This window comes from Notechis scutatus, chromosome 1 (genome assembly GCF_049901735.1).
Source record: "Notechis scutatus isolate UNSWTSFEM ecotype Mainland chromosome 1, rNotScu1.2, whole genome shotgun sequence".
NCBI classification, from domain to species: Eukaryota; Metazoa; Chordata; class Lepidosauria; order Squamata; family Elapidae; genus Notechis; species Notechis scutatus.
Window position 1 is genome coordinate 232,021,321 of NC_142009.1, and position 23,244 is coordinate 232,044,564.

General features: G+C 35.0%; 1 protein-coding gene across 8 annotated transcripts in view; it reads left to right on the plus strand.

The window, feature by feature from the left end:
- The window catches only part of DAGLA (diacylglycerol lipase alpha), a 93,958-nt gene that overhangs the window by 64,561 nt on the left and 6,153 nt on the right, over positions 1–23,244 (plus strand). For all 8 annotated transcript variants that reach the window (XM_026682599.2, XM_026682602.2, XM_087950634.1 and 5 more), the window contains 9 exons: positions 974–1,051; positions 7,274–7,398; positions 9,041–9,197; positions 12,155–12,238; positions 12,375–12,452; positions 16,029–16,109; positions 17,221–17,363; positions 20,927–20,995; positions 22,424–22,496. In XM_026682599.2, coding sequence (XP_026538384.1) covers positions 974–1,051; positions 7,274–7,398; positions 9,041–9,197; positions 12,155–12,238; positions 12,375–12,452; positions 16,029–16,109; positions 17,221–17,363; positions 20,927–20,995; positions 22,424–22,496 — 888 coding nt within the window. The remainder of the gene's footprint in view (positions 1–973; positions 1,052–7,273; positions 7,399–9,040; positions 9,198–12,154; positions 12,239–12,374; positions 12,453–16,028; positions 16,110–17,220; positions 17,364–20,926; positions 20,996–22,423; positions 22,497–23,244) is intronic.

Consider the following 23,244-nt stretch of genomic DNA (forward strand, 5'->3'; position numbering starts at 1 on the left):
AAAACTACCTAACACTTCATCATAATTCACTTCCCAGCTACTTACAATTTCACTGTTTCTTATTGACAAGATTGAATTAATATTTGTGTACTGAAATAGAGGAAATTACGGTTTTAAATGCCTTTCAAATATCATGTTAGTTATGAGAGAAAATATACCATAAAGCACCAATTCTTTCTGTCTGATTTTTTTAAATTAACCAATTAACACTTTAATTTGGTCTGAGTACTAATTCTAGGAATATATATAGAGAACATCTAGGATCAATTGAGTAGTGGCAAATACTGTGATTTGAATAATGAAGAAATTGCTTATTATGAGAGGTAGTTGCAAATATCCTATTAAACATTCTTTTCCTCTTTCCATCCAGAAGACAGAAAATACCTTAATGTTGGCCAAGCATCTCAGCTGAGCAATATAGGTCACAACTAAAACTGTGTGAAAGTAGTGGGAATATGACAAGAGAGACAAAACAGCTATTGCCATAAGAAGGTTCAATGACAATGAGTGATCATCAATTATACAACAATTTAGTTTCAGCCAAACAATTTTTTTTTAACAATTTCAAGGCTGATAATTATTTTAATTAAGCCTAATTTTTGTGGATTAGAATCCACTTAATCAGATTATCGGACTTGTATTCTAGTCCACAAAAGCCAAGCCATAAATGTATTGCTTTCTTTGAAGAAGATGGGTGGTTCAAACATGTGAAAAATAAATAAGATTGCCTATAAGATGTTACAAAACTGACGGTTTTATACATTCCTAGGCTTCAGATTCAGTTAAAAAAAAAGAAAAAAGAATTCAGCCTACAACATTCAGAGAAGACAGAAAAACAAAGGAAAGAAACTGATAACACACACTGAGAATAATATATTTTCCAATTGCGTTAATTCAAACGAAGAAGTGTTTACTTCTTAAGTACATGCTGAATATTTTAATTACATTTTTTTCCAACCTATATGATTTACAGGCAAACAATGATATACTAGCTTTCTTGTCGGGAATGCCAGTTACCAGGAACACAAAATATTTGGACCTGAAAAACTCAGTAAGTTATCAGATTGTTTATTACAAAAAATATACAAACTCAGTGGATCAAAGGAATTAGTTGTTCTGTCTTTCCCTGGATAAACTCTTGTTCTAATCTTAGACATTAAGAGATCGATTAGATAAGGTAGAAATCTATTAGTTCATAACAACCCCCATGAATGTGTCTTGCCAAAGCAAACAACAGATGTTATTTCACAAGTAAAGTACTATCAAAGTGTAAGTAAATCTAATTAATAAAATCAAACAAAAATAAATATAATTAATAATTAAAATAATTAATAAATTAAAAAGAAAATGCAAACAAACGAAACACTTAAAGAGCAGACTCGATGGACCACATCAGTTTTCTGTGATTCTCTTTTCAGTTTCTTTGATGTATCAGAGAGTTATCGCTATACCCTAATTGTGTTTTGAAATTTCCTTCTAATGCTGGTCAGTTCTTTAAAAGAGGTACTGTGTAACTCTTGAAAGATTGAAATCTTCTAACCTGAAATAAATACTCTGTAGAAAGCTCCTACATACAATGCAAAGCTCCTGGAGTTCCACAGAACTGCCAGAGTGCTACAAAAGACTTGATAAGGTTCCAATTTTCAAAAAGGGAGGAAATATACCCAGGAAATTACAGACCAATCAGGTGGACATCAATACCTGGGAAAATACTTAAAAAGATAAGTAGTGGATTTGCAACCATCTTGAAATGAGCAAGGTGATTATTGGAAGCCAACATGGGTTTGTTAACAAAGATCATGATAGACAAACCTTACTGACTTCTTTGACAAAGTGACTAAATGAATGGATTGGAGAGATATCGGAATATAGTTTATTTACACTTCAGGAAGGCATTTGACAAAGTAGATCACAGCCTACTTGTTAATAAGGTATAAAAATGTGGGATAGATAGCATCATCGCTAGATGGATTCGCAACTGGCTGATCAATCACATTCAGTGTGTAGTCCTCAATGACGCTACATCTACACGGAGGAAAGCATTTGTTTATTTATTTATTTGATTTGTCAATCGCTTACAAGATACAGCCATAAGAATAAACATAGTTTTGAATACCCCCTATTTATAAGAAAAATAAAAAGAAACAATAGGACAGGGACGGTAGGCACTATTGGTGTGCTTATGCACGCCCCCTACAGGCCTTTTAGGAAGGGGGTGAGGTCAATAGTAGACAGTCTAAGGTTAAAGTTTTTGGGGTTTGGGGAAGAAACCACAGAGTCAGGTAGAGTATTCCAAACATTGACCACTCTGTTGCTGAAGTCGTATTTTCTGCAGTCAAGTTCGGTGTGGTTAAGAATTCTGTGCTCTTGTATTGTTATGATTGAAGCTGAAGTATTCATTTGCAGGTAGGACATTGCAATGTATGATTTTATATGCTATATTTAGATCGGATCGAAGGCAGTGTAGTTCTAGGTTTTCTAGGTCTAGAGTTTCAAGTCTGGTGGTATAAGGTATTCTGCAATGAGTAGAGGAGCGGAGAACTCTTCTTGTGAAATATTTCTGGACTTTTTCAATTGTGTTAATATCAGATACATGATATGGGTTCCAGACTGATGAGCTGTATTCAAGTATAGGTCTAGCAAATGTTTTGTATGCTCTAGTTAGTAGTGTGATATTACCAGAGAAGAAGCTATGTAGGATTAGATTAACAACTCTTAATACCTTTTTGGCTATGTAGTTACAGTGGGCTCTAGCACTTAAATCATTAGAGATGAGTACTCCAAGGTCCTTGACAGAGTTTGGATCCTCAACAAGGTCTTGACTATTCAGTTTGTATTTTATTTTCTGATATTTTTTTTGCCAGTATGTAAGACAGAGCATTTATTCGTTGAGATTTGAAGTTGCCATTTGATTGACCATTCTGATACATAGTCAAGGTCTTTTTGGAGGGTAGTAGTATTGTCTGTGGTGTTGAATAGCTTTACATCATCAGCGAAGAGAAAGCAGTTAATATGACCACAGAGGTCATTTATGCAGAGTATGAAGAGAGTTGGTCCTAAAACACTGCCTTGGGGGACACCATTGTTGACAGCTACAGAATTTGATAGGACGCTCCCAATTTTGACCATTTGTTGTCTGTTTGACAGGAATGCTTCTATCCAGTTCTGTAGGTGTCCAGAGATACCATAAGATTTTAGTTTTAGTAGTAGTTTGTCGTGTACCACTGAATCAAAGGCTTTACAGAAGTCTATGTAGATTGCGTCTATTGCTTTGCCCTGACAGAGTTGTGTAGTCCATATGTTTTGCAGTGTAAGAGTTGCAGATTATAGGATAGTTTTTTTCTGAAACCAAATTGTTTGTTAGAGAGTAGGTTGTTTGTCTCTAAGTGGAGGATAATGGATTGGTTAATAATTGATTCCATGACTTTACAGGTGACGCAGCATAAGGAGATTGGTCTGTAATTTTCAACTAGGCTGGGGTCTCCCTTTTTGAAGATGGGGATGACTGTGGCTTGTGACCATAGTTTTGGCAAGGAGCTGGTCCTGAAAGATTTTCCAAAGATTATGCTTAGAGGTTCGGCTATGTCAGTGGATAGCTTTTTTAAGAAGTAGGCACATATTCCGTCTGGTCCAACAGATAGGGATGGTTTTAGATTGCGCAGTGCTTTTTCAACAATGTCTTCTGTAAAATCGATATGTATTAGATCATTGTGGTGGTCTGTGGTTCAACTAGGAAGTACTGGGCTTGATCCATTGCTGTTTACAAATACTGAGCCAAAGAATGTGTTAAAGAGGTTTGCTTTGATGGTGTCGTCGTTGCAGTCTTTACCATTAGGTCCTTTCAGGGGTGGGATGGACCTTGAGTCTTTTAGTTTGTTGTTTATAAAATTGTAGAAAGCACGGGTGGAATTTGTGCGTAGAAGGTTTTCCTCTTGTTTAATGTGATAATTAGTGCATTCAGTTTTTATCTGGTGGCATAGATGTTTTCATCAGCTTTTGAAGTTGGCAACGTGACCAGATTTGTTTTTTCACCAAAGTGATCTCTTTTTGGATTGAAACTTCCTTATTGTTATGGGTAATCTGTTTTTCCTGGTTTTGGGAGTTGTTATTGGTACATATAGTTTGATGGCTCTTTTGATTTCTAGTAAGAATATGTTGTAATGGTCTTCAACAGTATTGCATCCAGTGAATAGAAATTGCCAATCAAGGGAAGAGAGATTGTTGATTATAAGATAATAGTTGCCTTTTTTGAAGTTATAATTGGGGATTTTGTCATTGTGATGATTTTTGTGTGGACGTATGTTGAGACAAAAGTCAATCATGTTGTGGTCACTGTTGGAAAAGGGTTCTTTAATTTGTATTCTGTAAATTGAATTCAAACTATTGCAGAAGATGAGATTGAGGCAGTTGTTAAGCCTAGTATTGTTGGTTAGTAGTTGTTCCAGTCCCAGATTTGTTGCAGCATAGTAGAAGGTTGCATGTGTGGGTTCAGTTGTACATTCGTTTAGGGTCCAGTTAATATGAGGTAAATTGAAGTCACCAAGAAAGATAAAAGTGTGTGGGCAGGATGCTGCCCATGTTAGTAGTGTATTTAGCTTGTTTATATGTTCGATGTCATAATCAGGGGCTCTGTAACATAGTAAGAACCAAAATGTGATATTTAAAGTCAGTTCACAGATAATGGTCTCAGGAAGAGAAAGCTCTTGGGTAACTTGGATGTTTTTTAGATGTAAGGACTTTTTATAGAAGATAGAAATACCACCTCCTCTACGGATTTCACGATCAGATCGGTAAACATGATAGTCTCTTACTGAGGTAATGGAGTCAGGGAGAGATGCATTGAGCCATGGTTCACAGACAAATATGAAGTCGAATTTAGCCGTATTTAGTAAGAGGAGAAATTCAGGTATTTTATTTATAAGGCTTCTTGCATTGAATAGCTTGCATTTAAGGCCAGTTGTAGTTTGAATAGTTGGGGGCGTGTGTGCCTAGTCTTGGGTGATGGGTTCGGGTTATGTGGTAGGCATGTAGTAGGATACCCCTTCAACATCTTCATAAATGATTTAGGTGAGGGGACAGAAGGGGACTTTATCAGATTTACATACTACACCATGCTGGGGGCAATTGCCAAAACTTTAGAAGACAGACTGAAGAGTCAGAAGGATCTTGACAGACTTGAGCATAGGGCCCTATCCAACAAGATGCAGTTCAGTGGTGAGAAAAGTAAGGCCTTGCACCTAGGCAGAAAAAATGAAATGCACAAGTTAAGAATAGGTGGTATCTGGCTCAGCAGTAGTGACTGTGTGAGAGATCCATGTATCCTAGTGGACCACCACTAAAGTATGAGTCAGCACTGTGCTGCAGCTGCAAAACAAAAGCACTGCAGACCTAGGATGCATCAGCAGAGGGATAGCATCAAGAATACAGAAGTGATAGCACTGCTCTATTCTGCACTAGTGAGGCCAGACTTGGAATACTACATCCAGTTCTGGTTATCATGATACAAAAAAGATCCTGAGGCCCTAGAAAGACTGCAAAGAAGAGCAACAAAGGTGATAAAGGGTCTGGAGGGTAAAACCGTATGATGAATGGTTAAGGTAACTAGGTCTGTCAAATTATTGAAGAGAAGGAATAGGGATGACATGATAGTTACCTTCCAGTACTTGATGGGCTATCACAGAGAAGAGGGGGTTATTCTCCATATACCTATTCTCCACAGTACCTGAAAATATAGACAAGAAGTAAAAAGGCCCCAAAGAGTTTTGATCTATGTGGGTTATTTTTAATTATATTTACTGTACTAGAATTTAAAATTGAGAAATTTTAAATTATTTCTTTGTTTTTCGGGGGCCCTGAAAGGGTCTCAGGGCGCGAAAATGGGCCACATTTTGAGAATAGGTAAACCATTTTTTGTAAACAGTTATTTGTACAAATGAGTTATTTATACAAATGAATCAACCACTGAAGTCTGTTTTCTTATAGCACTGTTTATACCTGGATAATAAAACCATTTGAAATTTTCTGGGACTTTCGTGAGTCTTACACTATTAAATAAGTAATACTTTTGAATTAAAGCTATAAACCTCAAATGTAGACATTTTTATTGCTGTAGTATACAAAAAAGATACATAAGTGAAGAAAATTAAGAAAAAAGACATAGAATGCATATTTTGAAAACAGCTGTTTTTAAACATTTCATGAAGCTTTACCTAAACTCAAAATAATGGTATCTCTTTCCATTACATCAACACAGAACTAATTTATGATCAGTGAGCAAATCCACATCGTCAATCCAGGATTCTGTGTAGCACTGTCTTTTTATCATATAAGAATGTTATGTTCTGGTAAATTCCACACTTCATAAATCAGGAGTTCTTCATTTGGTGATAAATAAATAAAAATTGTACGTAATTTCAACTTGCACGTGTAAACTATACAGCACTCTTCTCAAAATCATCAACAAACAAACCCAAATTGTATAAGTGTGGCATGAATACATAAGTGTCTCTTCCATTATTTTACACTTACAGCATAATGAAGTTGATAGCCAACTCTTTTGAAAAGCTTTATGAAGTATCTAATAAATATAGAAAAAACTGTCATTGAATTAGTCTCATTTGTAAACAATTGGCAAATCAAATAAATAAATAAATAAATAAAATTTTAAGATCATGATATCTTAATATTCTTTTAACCATTCATTTGTTAAAACAGGGTATTCCAACTTTTGATTCCAATTCTTACAAATTATCTGTCTCTAAAAATATTTGGAATTACACATGTTCATTCAATAATATTTTAGCAGTAGGGGAAATATCTTTGCCCAATCTAGTTTTGACTGCACTGCATCTTATTATTATTACTATTTAGGTTTTGCTTCCACGTTTAACTAATCAGAGGGCTTCATTTTGTAAAAATGCATGAACTTCGTTTAGTTGTTCAAACAAGCCAGAATCAAGTTAAGGGTTAGGAACTTGGCTTATTAGTAGATCACATGTTACAAATCAGTTTTCTTAGCTAGGGTATGCAATAATAAGGTTCTCCAGCTGGAAGTCATGGAAGTCAGAATTTCTCATCCACTCAGCAGCTATCCCAGAGTGCTAATCTCAGGCTTCTTCCATCAAACAGTGCCTGGAAGTGGCTATTTGGAGCTTAATTGAAAGATCAAATAGACTATGAAAACCTAATCAGAAATTATAATTTCTTGATAACTAAATGAGAGGAAGTTATTTCTAATTATGGCATCATGCCATATTTCTTTTATTCCCTTCAGCAAGAGATGCTGCGATATAAAGAAGTATGCTATTATATGCTCTTTGCTTTGGCTGCTTATGGTTGGCCCATGTATTTGATGAGGAAGCCTACCTGTGGACTCTGTCGCTTGGCCAGATCCTGCTCGTAAGTATTGATCCAGATTGTTTTAAATGTCTTTTACTTTATTATCTCCTTTATTTTTTTTTCTTCCTCTGTCTCCTCATGCACTCCTTTATTGAAGTTTGTGTGTGTGTTTTGTTGTGCTTCTTGGATCTGCCATTCCTAAGTTGCATTAATAGAGGGATACAGTCAAGATCAAGTGAGGTACTAATACCATTCTATAAAGCCTTAGTAAGACCACACCTAGAGTACTGCATCCAGTTTTGGTACCCACATTATAAAAAAGATGTTGAGACTCTAGAAAAAGTACAAAGAAGACCAACCAGAATGATTAGGGGACTGGAGACTAAAACATATGAAGAATGGTTACAGGAACTGGGCATGACTAGTCTAGTGAAGAGAAGGACCAGGGGAGACATGATAACAGTCTTCCAATATTTGAGGGGCTGCCACAGAGAGGAAGGGGTCAAACTGTTTTCTAAAGCACCTGTACACCAGACAAGGAATAATGGATGGAAACTGAACAAGGAGAGATTTAACCTGGAAATAAGGAGAAACTTTCTGACAGTGAGAATAATCAACCAATGGAACAGGTTGCCCTCGGAAGTTGTGGGAGCGCCATCACTTGAGACTTTCAAGAAGAAATTGGACAGCCATTTGTCAGAAATGGTGTAGGGTCTCCTGCTTAGGCGGAGGCTTGGACTAGATGACATACAAGGTCCCTTCCAACTCTGATTATCTGTTATCTGTTATTTTTATCTGTTCATTCATTCATTCATTCATTTTTTTTAAAAAAAAATTATTTATATTTGCTCCCAGCTTTAGAATGGAAGCATGTTTGGACAATAAATACCCTTGGCATACAGAAAATTTGTGAAGACTTGATTTATTTTTTAAAACTGAAGAATAGAGTTCTGAATTGAGCCAGCATTTAGTTTTTCTCTCTCACCACAAATATTCCTGATGAGCTCACAAACAACGAACATGAATACATCTTTCTCGCACCACTGATCTATTTGGCAGGATATTGCTCCTATTGTAACCCTAACATTAGGTTTTCAAGTCACATGCCCTTGATAGCCCGTCCTACATGAATATATCTGATAAAGTCATTCAAATTAGTAACCATCATCACATGAATCAGTGCTCAATTATATATTAACTACTGGCAATTGTTTAGAAATTAATATAAACTGTATTTCATTTCTAATTGTACTAATTTTACTTTGGATCTTAGGTACATATCAGAGCATAAAGAAGGGCTATAAATTAAGTTAATAAATATTCATAACATAATATAAACTCCCTACATAAAATCCCTAAAAGGCAAGCTATTCATTTAAAGTTTTGTTTTGCTATCTGCAGTAGAAATCCTTTGTCTCTTTTTTTTAATACACACAAGCGGAATCTTGACCCTTAGCATACTAATAGCTGAGATGAGCATTTATTTATTCATGTGTTCAAACTAAAAATGTTGATAGTATTAGAAGCATTTTGCCATTAAAGCTGATTTCCAGGGTAATGAGAAAAAGATGACAATTTTGGACAGTTGAAGTCTAATAGTTTTAGAGCTTTCTTATGAAACACTAAAGTGGAATTTTGTGTAAAAAGAAGTAGTGTGAATTGTTTTCTTTTTTCTTTCCATGATTGATGCTTTCTTTTAAAGTTGCTGTTGCCTCTGCACTACTCGGCCCCGTTATGCACCTGGTGTCACCATTGAGGAAGATAATTGCTGTGGCTGCAATACTATTGCCATTCGACGCCATTTCCTTGATGAAAACATGACTTCTGTGGACATTGTGTACACTTCATGTCATGATGCGGTAAGGGCTGTTAGGGATAACATTGTTTTACCCTAACTGTTTTGATTTATTAACTGATTTATTGTAAGAGGAAATAATTGATCAAGAAGAGATAGATAGTCAAGAACAGGAAATAAAGGAAAGTCCACCTGTAAGTCCTGTTATACCTAGACGCACAACACGTATAACTAAACCACCTGAAAGATATCAGGCAAGTATTGTTTGCCAAGTAAATAAGGTTCCTACTAGCATAGATGAACTTAAGATGTATCCTGCTAAGGATCAAGAGAATTGGCAAAAGGCAATGGAAAAAGAGTTAAATTCATTAAAGGAAATGAAGGTTTATGAAGAAACCAAATTACCTCCAGGAGAAAAATCAATTGGATGCAAATGGATATTTAAAGTAAAGACTGGAAATAATGGGAAAGTAACTTATAAGGCTAGATTAGTAGCACAAGGATTTAACCAAAATGTATATGATTATGATGAGGTATTTGCATCAAATCTTAAGGCTACAACTTTAAGAGCAGCTTTAGTATGGGCAGCTAAGAATTATATTGTTAACCATTTAGACGTAGAAACTGCATATCTACATGCACCATTGCATCATACGATATATTTGAAAAAACCAGTTGGTATAAGTGATAATAAAGTAAATAGCAATGATTGTTGGAAACTCAAGAAGAGTTTATATGGATTGAAACAATCTGGCTATGAATGGAACCAATATATTGTGAAAGAATTAAACAATATAGGGTTTAAATCTGGTTTAGCAGAACCATGTATGTTTAAAAGAGAAAATAATGGAACGGTGTCATTGTTATTATTTACAGATGATATTGCTTTGATTACTAAGACCAATAATGAAGCTACTGAGATTATTTCATTATTAGCCAAAAGGATAAAATTAAAACATTTAGGTGAAATTAAAAAGTATCTAGGATTGACAATTAATAAAACCACGAAAGGATTTAAGATATCTCAAGAGGATAAAATTTGCCAATTGATTAAATTGTATAAAATGGAACTTTGTAAGCCTGCAAAGACTCCAATGAGTCAGGAAATTTGCAAAATTGATGCTCAAAGTCCCAAATTTGATAAGACCATATATCAATCTTTGATTGGTAGCTTATCATATATAAGCAATTGGTCAAGGCCAGATATTGCTTATAGTGTAAATCAGCTGGCACGATTTAATAATGATCCACATCAATGTCATTGGCAAGCATTAAAGAGAATTTTAAGATATCTTAAAGGAACAATGCATCATGCATTGTATCTAGAGCCAAAAGGTGATTTGAATCTTAGTGCCTATGCAGATGCAAGTTTTGCAACTGACATAAACACTAGAAAATCAACATCTGGGATGGCTATATTATTTGGTAAGACTTTAATAGGGTGGAGGTCAATCAGGCAACAGCATATTAGCTTGTCAACGATGGAAGCAGAATTTTCATGTCTGTCATTACTATGCACTGACTTAATTCTGTACAAACAGTTATTATTAGACATGGGTATAACTGTTAAAGATTCTATTATTGTGTACGAAGACAACCAGGCAGCTATACAATTAACTACTAATATTGCTGTAAAGACTAGATCAAAGCATACTGATTTAAGATACTTAAATGTTAGAGAATCTGTAAAAAATGGTCTAATTAAACTTGAGTACTGCATGACGGAAGAAAATATTGCAGACCAGTTTACAAAAGCTCAAGGTGTTGTAAAATTTAAAGAGAGTTGTAACAATTATGATTTAAAGGTGTAAATGGATATATTATTGTAATATTTATTATTATTACCCAAAAGGGGAGAATGTTAGGGATAACATTGTTTTACCCTAACTGTTTTGGGTAAAGATAATAAAATGATGAATCAGATAAAGTTTGTCAGATAAAGTGTATGTGACTTTAAGCTAAAGGAATGTAATTAAGGGTGCAGCTGTAAAAGTACTATATAAGCAGCAAGGCACTCTCTGGCTCTTACTGGCTGGCTTATTGAAGACTGCGTTCTTGCTGAAACGGGGAGTGGAGAAGTGTGTTGATATTTCTCAACGGAGAGAAGATTGGACTGATTTATTGTAAGTGTACTGACATTGGCTATTCAACACGGACTTTGCAAATAGAGTATCCCTGACAAGACTTGACTGAAATTGATATATGACTACTGGACTGTTTACATGACTATGCTATAATTCTTAAATGGAATAAATTATAATTTTGATAGCACAAGCGTATCTGCATTTTTACTGCGTGTTAACGAGAAGGCTTATCTCACACATTTACCTGTCTTCCTATCTGACTTCGCTGCACGTTCTGTTTAGTTTGTTTTCCTTAACACCCGTTGGGGAATCCAGGCTTAACAAGGGCTGTATGAGAAATAACTTGTGCTGGAGAACACTGCTAAAGTGTTTCAGAGAAATGTGCTAAGGTAGGAATAGGAAAGCAGCTTTCAAACCCTTTATGTAAGAGATCATTTCACAGATTTGATAAGCATTGTTGATTGCTTTTCTATGTTTAATGTCTTGGAGAGAAAAAACAGATGCCAAAAAGTGAAAAAGGGAGGCCTCAAACAATCTTAAGTAGTCCTATGGCTTTGATTCTGGCCCTACCATTGTTTCTTTCAGTCCTACTTTCCTTCCCATTTCATCCCCAACAAATATCAGTATAAGAATATGTGTTTGACTTTTCTACATGGGGTAAAATAATGGAGCTGACAAATCTGAATTCTCTTATCAGGTGTAAAATTATAAATTCCTGACAGAATTAGCTCAAAAACGTCGCTTCTCTACCAGGAATTAATTAGGAAAGAAAATGCATGGTATTTAGGTAAGACTAAATAGAAAGAACAAGTTTGGTGTAGTCATTAAGGCACTGGGCTAGAAACTGGGAGACCATGAGTTCTAGTTCCACCTTAGGAACAAAGAAAGCTAGATAACATTGGGCACTAAATATTGTAATATACTTTATTACTTTTAGGTTTATGAAACCCCCTTCTATGTGGCTGTAGATCACGAAAAGAAGAAAGTAGTCATCAGCATTCGAGGAACTTTATCACCAAAGGTAATTTTTTTCCTGTTTTTTTCACTCACTTTCATGCTCTGATCCTAGAAATCTGCTAATGTGCAAGTGCATTAATAAGATTTGTAACAATGTCTAAGCCTCATAATGGGCAAGTCTTTTTTTCTTCACCCCGAAGGATGCTTTGACTGATTTGACTGGAGATGCTGAGCGCCTCCCTGTGGAGGGTCATCACGGAACATGGCTTGGACACAAGGTATTTATAGAATGCTTTTGATTTTAATTGGTTAATATATGCACTATAATTTCAAATCATTCCTTTAAAATTTCTCTTGGAATATATAATTTAAGATTATTTTTAACCCTTGTATGAAAGCCACAGCATGCAATCTGTTAGTACTGAAAAAGGTATAAAAAGCTGTTGAAAGTTACTTTCATTCAAATTGGTGTCTTCCCCCAAAACAACTGGCAGTTAAAGACTGATGGAACATGAAATGTAATTCTGTAATGAAGACAATTTTAAAGTTCCAAGGAGTGCAGAATATTTTATTATATATTGATATGCTTAATAATTAGAAATACCTTTATTACATTGGATTATGGAAAATGAATGTGTGGATATACTGCTGATCAATGTTTCATTTATTTTGTTTGAATATACTGTGTTTTGAAATATGTAATAAAAGTTGAATGTAATGAGTCTGTATATCTAACAAATATGGTAAGAACAGAATTTAGAGCCATGTTGGTGCAATGGTTAGAATGCAGTACTGCAGGCTACTTCTGCTGACTGCCAGCTGACTGCAATTTGGCAGTTCAAATCTCACCAGGCTCAAGGTTGACTCAGCTTTCCATCTTTCCGAGGTGGGTAAAATGAGAACCCAGATTGTTGGGGACAATATACTATAAACTGCCTAGAGAAGGCTATAAAGCATTGTAAAGCGGTATATAAGTCTAAGTGCTATTGCTATAAAAGCATTTATGACACCAGGATGCCAAAGATGTCACTGTACATCATCTGAAGATGCATCTGCATGCAAACCTACCTATCCATTACTCTGTTTGCTTTTGGAGAAAGCTTTGTTGCGTTAAAAAAGTAGGAAAAACTAAGCCAAAAATTATAAAAGCCTGAGGTAAGAAAAGCAAACATATGTACAATAGTTTACAAATGATAAAACATTTGACAGTATTACGGTGCAAGTGTAAGTCAGGAACTGCTTTCTTTCTCTGGATGATTTGTGGTGGCTCAGCAAGAACTTTTTACTACCGAAGAAGTTTCCCCCCATCTTGAATGACAGTGCTGGAAGCAAGGGGAGAGATTCTAAAAATAGATTATGAGTGGAAGAGCTTTGAGTTTCATTAAGTTGAAATATTTTAACATCATGCAGATTTTTTTTAAAAAGCTAGGAATCTTCAGATGCCAATAGGTTACCAGTACCGATAACCAGGTTCTTTTAAAAAATAATAAAGATTTTGCAGATCTGCTGACCTCTGCTCTATAGTCAGTAAATCTGAAAAGATTATGTATAAGCAATTACAAATCACCATTTCAAGTGACATCTGCTGAATGCACTCACACAAATCTTAAATTACATTTTCCATCTTTGGAATTTGACATTCTTATGCCAGCCAGTGCATTCTTGTGTCTTGATAATTGATCCCATCTGGTAAGCATATTCTATTATAGCTTTCTCCAATCCTTATCCTTATCCTGTAGAAGGCCTTGTTATCACTTCATAAATCCTTTTGAAAGATACAGAATGGATTTATATTTTTTTTAAATGAGTTGCCATTTTATAGATGTAAAAAGTAACATTTATGATCTGAATTATAATAGTCAATTCATATATCAGAGTATACCCATTCTTTCTGATTCTTCCCATTATTAGCAGATGGTTTCCCAGTTAAGTACCTAACTTCCCAGTTTTAAATACCATTCCTAATATTCCTAAAACACACTGAAAATAAATGACTCAATGCATTTTGTTTATTTATTTACTAAATGTGTTTGCTGCCCATCTCTCTGCAAGGCAGATCTGGGCAGCAATACAACATCTAAACCATAAATATATATACCAGTGTATAAAATCACAATGAAAGACAGATACTATACAACTAAAACTAAAAGATGGGAAGGAAAGGCACATGGGAGCTGCTATTAGTCGACCAACCACCTGCAGTGTGATACTCCCCCATTAGCCCCCCCCCCCCAGCCAACTACAGAACCAGGTCTTCAGGGACTTACGGAAGGTCAAGAGGGCAGGAGCCAATCTCAGGGGACAAGGTGTTCCAAAGGACTGGGGCCACAACAGAGAAGGCTCTTCTCCTGGACCCTGCTAATAAGAATTTCTTGACTGATGAGATCAGAGATCTGCAGCATGTCTCATCTATCGGCATAGAGCTGAGACAATTTCGATTAGCACTCAAAAACTTCAAACGGTCTTGAATGCAACGGTCCAGGTATAGGTCTTGACATGCTGTACATATCTTCAAGATCTGTTTTAGTTGTTAACAGATTTCTGGGTATCATCAGTAGCACTGATTTAAATTGAAAAAGCCTTCTATGGCTTAACATTATGGAGGACTGCCTTACCAGCCATAATCTATTGAACTAATATATTCATGCCATATAAGAGATATATTGTCTCCCACTTTCAAGAAGTGAAAGCACTGAGGCTTTTTATCTAGCAAATGTAGATACCCGTATTATGCACAATATTCCTAACCAGCTTACAGTAATATTCCGTATAAACAAAATAAATGTAACCCACAAACCTTACAACAAAATCATATCCCATCACAGTTCTGCATCTCACTGATTGTCCATTTACATTTGCTGGGTTCACTTTCATCCTAGGCCAATGCTTGTGTTGCTGTTTCTTTTACCACCACCCTAGACCTATGGAACTGCTTCTCATTAATTGAACTGGCCCCAGATAATGGTGGAACTCAGTTATAAATAGAACAATTATTGGGATTAGGATTTTTTTTCTGATCATTCAGATGGTTTACTGAAAATGGTTATATTTTAATTTAGCTTGTAACATTACCAGAATTGTGTTTGAGTATCTTAAATTACTGCAATTCTTACTGTGAATATTTTGTTGATACACAACTGTAGATTTTTAATTGTTCTAGATTGTTGCAAGTTATCTGGAGTGCCTGACAGACTCAGTAGCATACTATACAAGCATACTGTAATAAACTGTAATGTTGCAGTGCAACATTGTGCCATATAGAAAGGTGTCAGAGAGGGTTAGGATGAGGCAGAGTGCTTCTCTATCTGGGTATAGGAGTTTGTCTCTAAGTTGCTCTGCTTACCGACAAAAAACGCTTTAGCTATAGTTCTGCCAGGGATATCTTATCATTTATTTAAGCATATATATATTACCTGTCATACTATGCTTCACCTGGCAGCGTATAGTACTGAACAAATTTTATACCATAAATGTAGAATAATTAAAAAAGAATATAAATTAAAATGTAGAAAACATGAACACAGTGGCGATGAGTGACAAAATTATAACAGGCTAGGGTTTGGGTTGGAACTGAAACTATTTCATCAAAGTCTCTCTGTTTCCTTTAGAGATCTCCCAGGTTCTTTTCCCATTGATTCAAACTCTAGGGAAGTCCAAGAAATCTTGATTTCCCTTACTCAAACTAATATGAGCTACTAAGCTTTAGAAGTGGTGCTCAATGTAATCTGTCCCTTTGATCCTTTATTAACATTGGATTTCCCATTTTACCGAAGAAGGAAAGAGTCACATTGCCTCAGTCACTTGAATTAATGTTAAAACTCACATTTTCTGTTTTCTTTGTTGTTTCTTTTTAGGGGATGGTGCTATCTGCTGAGTATATAAAAAAGAAACTGGAGCAAGAGATGGTGTTGTCTCAGGCTTTTGGCCGTGATTTAGTAAGTTTTTGTTTTATTGCAATATGTTCATAAACTAGAGTTATACCTCCATGTTTTGCTACTAACTATTGAACACTATGTCCAAAGTATTTGAAATACTGCTACAATTTAAAAATGTCCAGCACTTTCCACTACTCTAAGAACAATTACTTGAAATAATTTTTTAAAAAATTTAAAAATTCATTTAAAAACAATTTATAATTTTAAAATATTACTGACATTCATTAACTATACACACCTTTTCAAATGAATTAATTGAAACCACTACAATGTGATGAAAAGGTCCCTTATTACAAATGCTAAAAATAAAGTAAAATGTATTCATCACTTATTAAAATGTTACTGATTAAGAAGCCTTCACAAGTATCCATCACACAAATAATGTGATTTCTCATTCATGCTAACTATGCTGTTTAGAATATGAGAAAATGATCAATTGCCTGCAGGTGGCTTTTGTGCAACCCTGAACACTCCTTTTTCATTTGCTATTAGAAAACATTTGCCACTAAAATTCAAAAACATCATCTGAAAACAAGAGTTTTTTCCTTTATAAAGCTGAGTGATAGTTATTGAAAAGATCATTTTAATTCAGAGTAATTTAATTTAATTAATTTAACTTAATTTAAGTTAATTTAAATTTAATTAAATTAAAGTTAAAACATTTGGAATTGATTTATGTATTTTTTTTTTTAAAAAAAAAAAACCATGAGCAAATTGTAGCAATTTTTTTAGAAGATTACAGATTATGTTTGCTAAGATTAAAAAGGTATTATTTGTGAATGTTTTGGAAGTTTCTCATTGGTTATTGCAAGAAATTATGTATTGTTTTATTTGGTATTCTATTTATTTTTTAAAAATATCAGCCTGAGTGCCACTTTTTTTCTTTTGTTCCCCACTTTTTCATTCTTTAAATGTTACATTGCAATTTGTTACTATCAAAATGGCATGTTTAAATAGTGTTTTAAGAAAAATGCTTGTTTCAATACTAATTAAAACATACATTTTACACTGTGGTTTGAGACAATTAGTTTAAAAAGATATGGTAGATAACTGCATAAATAGATGGAAATACCTTAATCCTTCAAATATCTAAAAGGCTTTTGTTTTGTAGGGCAGAGGAACAAAACATTATGGCCTAATTGTAGTGGGCCATTCCTTAGGAGCAGGCACAGCAGCCATTTTGTCCTTTCTACTACGTCCACAGTATCCAACTCTAAAGTGCTTTGCTTATTCTCCACCAGGTGGGCTTTTAAGGTAGGTATCTACAGTATATTTAGACAATAAGAGAATAAGGAGCTCTAATTTATGAGTCAGCAATGAGCTGCAGCTGCCGAAAAAGGCAGTGCATTCCTAGGATACATCAAGATCACAAGAAGTGATAATACCTCTGAGATCTCACCAAACTTTGGCAAATAGTTTCAGGGTTTTATTTACCATTTTAAGAATAGATACCAACTTTTTAAACTCCCCTGTTAGTAGGAGGATTTTTACATTCCATGTCAATTTCTTCATTAGGTATTATCATACCCTCAATTATCCTAACCCAGCAACCTGTCTCTGCTGATAATCCCCTGCTCTTGCAAAGTCATTGTAGCAGAATTCTCTTTGATTCTGTTCATTCACCTTATCCATTACCTTCCATTTCTATTTGCCACAGCCTTGCCAAGCACAGTTGATTTTTCTCATCCATCATGAAGTTGTATCATACGCTAACTAATGTGTCATACCTACTTCTGGTTAAATCCTAAAATGAAAAGAAAGATAACATGGCTCAGAACAAATGGACAAGGCACAGCCAACAGATGAAATTGAGATTGGACCATCAGTCCTCCTGGAAATGGAATTAACGGGACTAGAAGACCTCCAAGCTTATTCCCAACTCTGTTATTCTGCCCTTTCCCCTCATTCCTAAGAAATTCCAGCCCCCAAGAATAAAGGAAATATGTGTGTGTGTGTGTGTATGACACACACATAGTTCACAAATTGTGAGACTGTATCATAGCAGATGCCTTCTGGAATACCATATTGCATAACATTACGTGAATCCTGACCCTATTGACCTTTTTGAAAGCCTTAAAAGACCTGATTCTTTTTCCAGTTAGAGGAGCCCAGATGGGTTTGTTGCTGGTTTCCTTGGCTGCCAATTTGTCCTTGTCTTTGCTGATTGTTTGGTTCTATAGTTTAACAAGTTATTAACCACCCAGAATTGAATTTGAGAGATGCACAGGCATATAAACAAACAAACATTCTTAAACAGTTAGCAAAACTGCACTCAAAGGAGATGGCCATACTATGTAATTTAAATCTATGCCTGGCCATCTGTTCAGTGATTCCAGCAACTGTAGATTAGGCTTCAGTTACTTGTGATCAGTCTTTGCTGTGATGTGCTAATTTTCCAACTACTGACCTTGCTTACATTTCAGATATTCTCTTTTGATTCTGCATGTGTAGCAGTAATTTATGACTTGAATATAAGCCAGAGTATGATTATCACTTTAACAGAACAGTCAGTCATTCTTTTTTCATGACCATTGATGGATTCTTTTTGCTGTCTAGAGTATCCATACTAATGATCTCCAGAGCCATCATTCAAATATGTTGTTACTCTTTCAGTGTGTTAAGTGTTCTATTTAGATTGGGGGAGGGGCGGGGAGAAGATAACCAAAATAGAATTACTCTTGATTTTGTTTTAAGTGTATCCATCCATATCTTCTTCCCTAGGAGTAATCTCTTCTTTATTTTCCTTACAATCCAACTTTATTTTTGAGCCCAAGAAAATTAAAATTCTATATGTGTTCTTAATATTTGACATTATCCCTTATTTTTCTTTTTTCATCTTTTTTCGTCTTTCAGCCTTTCACTTTCACCCCAACTTATTAGTGTTTCATCCTCCAATTTTGAATTCGTCATCTCTTCCAGACCTGCCATTTGTATATTTGTTGTACAAATTAAATAGTATGGGAACACAACAAAACCTTATTTTCCTTTATTCTGAAACACTGTTTCTCCACGCTGTATGGTTGCAATAATTTTTTATTCTTTAGAAATATTCCTCAGAAGAATAATCAGGTGTTCTGGCATACATGATATTCTTAGTGCAACTCACAATTTGGCATAATGTGATCAATGAAGCAAAATAAACATCTTTCATTTATTTCCTTTCTCTGTCCCTTATTTTTTTATGTTAGCTGTTGAGCTTATATCCCTATCTTTCTTAAAATCTTCCTCTTCATCTGGTATTTTTCTTTTTATATTTGGCACTATTCTTTTCTGTAAGTTCTTAAGCAAAACTTTGCTTGTGTGAAGAATTAGTTTCGAGGGTTTGGTAATATGTGGATCTTCTTCCATTTCCCTTTTTCTTTTCTTTTCTTTTTCTTTTTGGTGTACATTGATCTTCTCCAATCTCTATTTGTTTCACATTTATTATCATAGAGATGTTAGCACTTGAATTGCCTCCTCTGCAATATTAAACAGTTCAGCTGGTGTTTCAACTAGGTCTTGGTACTTTCCTATTTATCAGGCAGTCTAATGTCTTTGATAGTTAAATTTTTTAATGGATTTGGTTCCTGAATATATATTCTCCCTCTACAAATCTTCTGTCAAACTAAAATCTTATGTGTAAAGTATTTCAACATTGACTTTCCATTTTCCTGTAACCTCGTATGTTTCATTAGTTCTCTTTTGTGATTTCTACTAGGTATCTATCTTAGTATACATTTCTGTGTACTGGCAAATGGGTGATCTACTGGGATTCCCAGGAGTAAATTTTATCTATAACATTAATTCTCTGCAAATTGCTTTTCTCCTGATATCGAAGTACATTATGCAGACCTGAATCATCATCATCGTTATTGACTTAATCTTCAATTTGATTCACAGTCTGGGATTGGTAAAAACTAAACAGTTCAAATTCTAACCAAGGACCTAAATGCTGTTAGAATAACATCTGAGCAGATGGACAGTTTTGAGTAAGGTGGTGTTTTTGCAAAGTCGGAATATTCAGGTCTAATAAATTCAAAATTTCCATGTATCTAGGTAGCCCTTTGGGTATTACTCCAAGGACTCCTATTACTATTAGTACAACCACTGATTTCTTCCTCCACAATTGTTCAATTCACAATTCACAATATTTTGATTTTTTTTCTAGCTGTTTCTCTTCAAGTCATGCATCACCTGGTAGTGCAATATTAATTCCCCTCTCCCATAATAGTGACATCACACATGTTGTGTGCCAAATATCTGATTGTTTGGATCCAAAAGTTCCATAAGATCTTAACCTGTTCATTTTTAAGAACTTTGTCAACTTGGTGTTTCCAGGAATTTTTTCTGCATTTGAATCTAAACTTCTGGCAAAGATTCCAATGTGTTGTTGTTGTTGTGTTGTTGTTGTTATATGGCATAGTAACAGTAGCCAGGAGACCACAATGCTATTGCAGAGTAGTAGTTTGGCTGCCAGTTTACCAGCTCTGTTGTAGGCTACACTCATGTGCTTCCCAAGGTGCACCTCAGAAGGGCGAGCTGGTTTAGCATCAGTAAGAAAGGGAGCTACTTTTCCTGCAGCAGTATCCTAAGCTCCCTCCTCTCCCTAGAATCGCCTCATAAATGTTAGGTGTACAGAAGCTGAGGCAAGTGACAAGAGCTTACCCCGCTACACAGTGCTAGGACTGAAACCATTGGAGCAGAGACCATCTCCAGCTTCATTAAGCCACTGAGCCACCATGCCTCTTGATCTGGAGCATTGATTTCTTACTTGTTATACTTACTTTTTTTTACATAGTTAAATATTAGTATCATTTTCTTGTATCCTTTTCTTACAGCGAAGATGCTATGGAGTACTCCAAAGAATTTGTGACTGCAGTTGTGCTAGGCAAAGACCTTGTTCCCAGGCAAGTCAGTTCATTTGGAATTCCTTATTTCATTTTTCTTGTATTTATACTAAGCTATAATGCCTTGTCTCAATTCCACTTAAAATCAGTTTCATTTTACCACTTAACAACCATTCTTATACTTCTTCCTTGACATTTTTTTTCCAGCTATCTACCCATTTTACTGTATCTTTTCCATAAACATATATTGTACTTTACCACATACTGGATATTGACATAACACTTCTTAATCTCTCAGCTGTCTCTATTACTGAAAAAGGTGAAATATGCACAAATATGTAGCACCGCCTTAGTTATTTATGCTGTCATTTATACATTTGTACTTTCTCCCAGGTCACTTCTCCTGAGCCATCTTACATCTGTGAATTATCTCCTGGCTATATCTTCCGTGCCATCTCCCATCTATGCACTTTATCTTGATCTCTGAGTGTTGTCATCTTCCTTCTGTCTAGCATCTCTGTATTATGTGAGCTGTGTCATCTTATAGTTGTGTACAATTTATTGTTTTATGTATATTATCATTCCTTGCTTACCTGAATGTTGTTTCATTTCAGATGTGTGCATTGTTACTTTCTATTTTTTCAGTTTCCTTGTCATTGTAGCTAGAATGCAGTTATGAATCTTTGCACAGTACTTTTTTTAAGTCACAGAAGCAATCATTCTCACATAGTTATTTTAGGAATGTTGACAGCTAAAGACAATGAGCAAGCACTGTAATGGAAGTTGTAGTGAAGACAAGATAGTCTCCATGCAAAGGGAAAATTGTATAGCAAATCTTCCCAGCAAAAAATTGGCAAACACCACATTGCTATTTTTGACTCTTACAAAAAATGCAGGATATAGGAAGGAAGGAATGGCTACAGAAAAGAAGATTCAACTGACTATCAGTAATAATCACATTTAACATACTTCATTTTCCCAATAGAGGCAAAAATATTAATACCTATATTTGATTTGTGTAACATCTGAAATCTGTGAATTAAAAATACTGATGCATATGTTCATAATCTCATAAAGGAAAATCTGTCTATATCTTCTAGTATCAATAGTGATCTGTTTCAGATCACTATTACTTAGTTCACCTATAATGTGAGCTCTAAAATGTCACTCATGTCCTAGAGAGCATAGTAACTCTTCCTGCATATGTTTGGTCAACTGTATGTTTGGTCAACTGTACGTTTTGAATAGTAAGCAAGTGTTATTTGCTAAGTGCTTGAACTCTTGTTTGGTTATTAGTAGCGTACAGTATCTAAATATACTGTATGTATTATCTAAATCTTATGATAATGGATGAAATCCAGGGTGTTTATATACTTTGTCCTTATCATGGGTAAGTTATATCTGATTAAATATCTCTTTGCTTTTCTATTTATGATTCTCATAATAGTTAAACCTGCATCATTGCATCTGATACTCTTTATCATTCAGGATTGGCCTCTCACAATTGGAAGGATTTCGCCGGCAACTTCTTGATGTTTTGCAGAGAAGTAATAAACCAAAGGTAAACAAATTTCAAATCTATCTGAAATGAAAGTAATTGTTATAAAACTGTTCTTTAATTTTTTTTTTGTTTAGGATTTATGTAGGTTGTAATTGTCAGGTGCAAGCAACCAGAGCTGCTCATAAATGGCTGAAGCAAGGAACTTTATTGCTTTCTACCTAAATTACAAGAATCTCCCCAGACTCGCTTGCCTTTCCCTGGAAACAACCTGATAAGGTTTCATGGATCTTGGGGGCAGACACATTTTTGCCTTTTGTGACTATGCAAAAGCTAAGCCTCAGCTTGATCTCCCCCCTTCCAACCTAGCTGGCAGTTTCCTGTTAAGAGAACCCCACACTTTGGATATGGTACATATCCAGCTGTAGAATTCTAATCCATAAATTGTTTTCATGTTAAATTATTGGACTATTTTTAAAAAATACAGAGTTGATACTGCTTTCATTTTTGTTTATTCATTTATTTATTAAATGTATAGGCTGCCCAAGACCTTCATAACTTTGGTCAGTGTAAGATGTAAGGCCTTTTTGAAACTGTACAATGCATACTCCAATAGCTTAGTCTGTGTTTCTTCTAAAGAGATTTATGTATAATTCCAAGTGAGAAATATAAAGTGTCCTAGTAGCCGTAACCATGTGTAAAGCCAACTTTATATACTTTACAGGAATATGAGGCTTAGTAATACCTAATTACTTAACAGAAGTACTTAACTTAGTTAACAGGAAGCAGCTGGAAAAGAAAAAATGATATT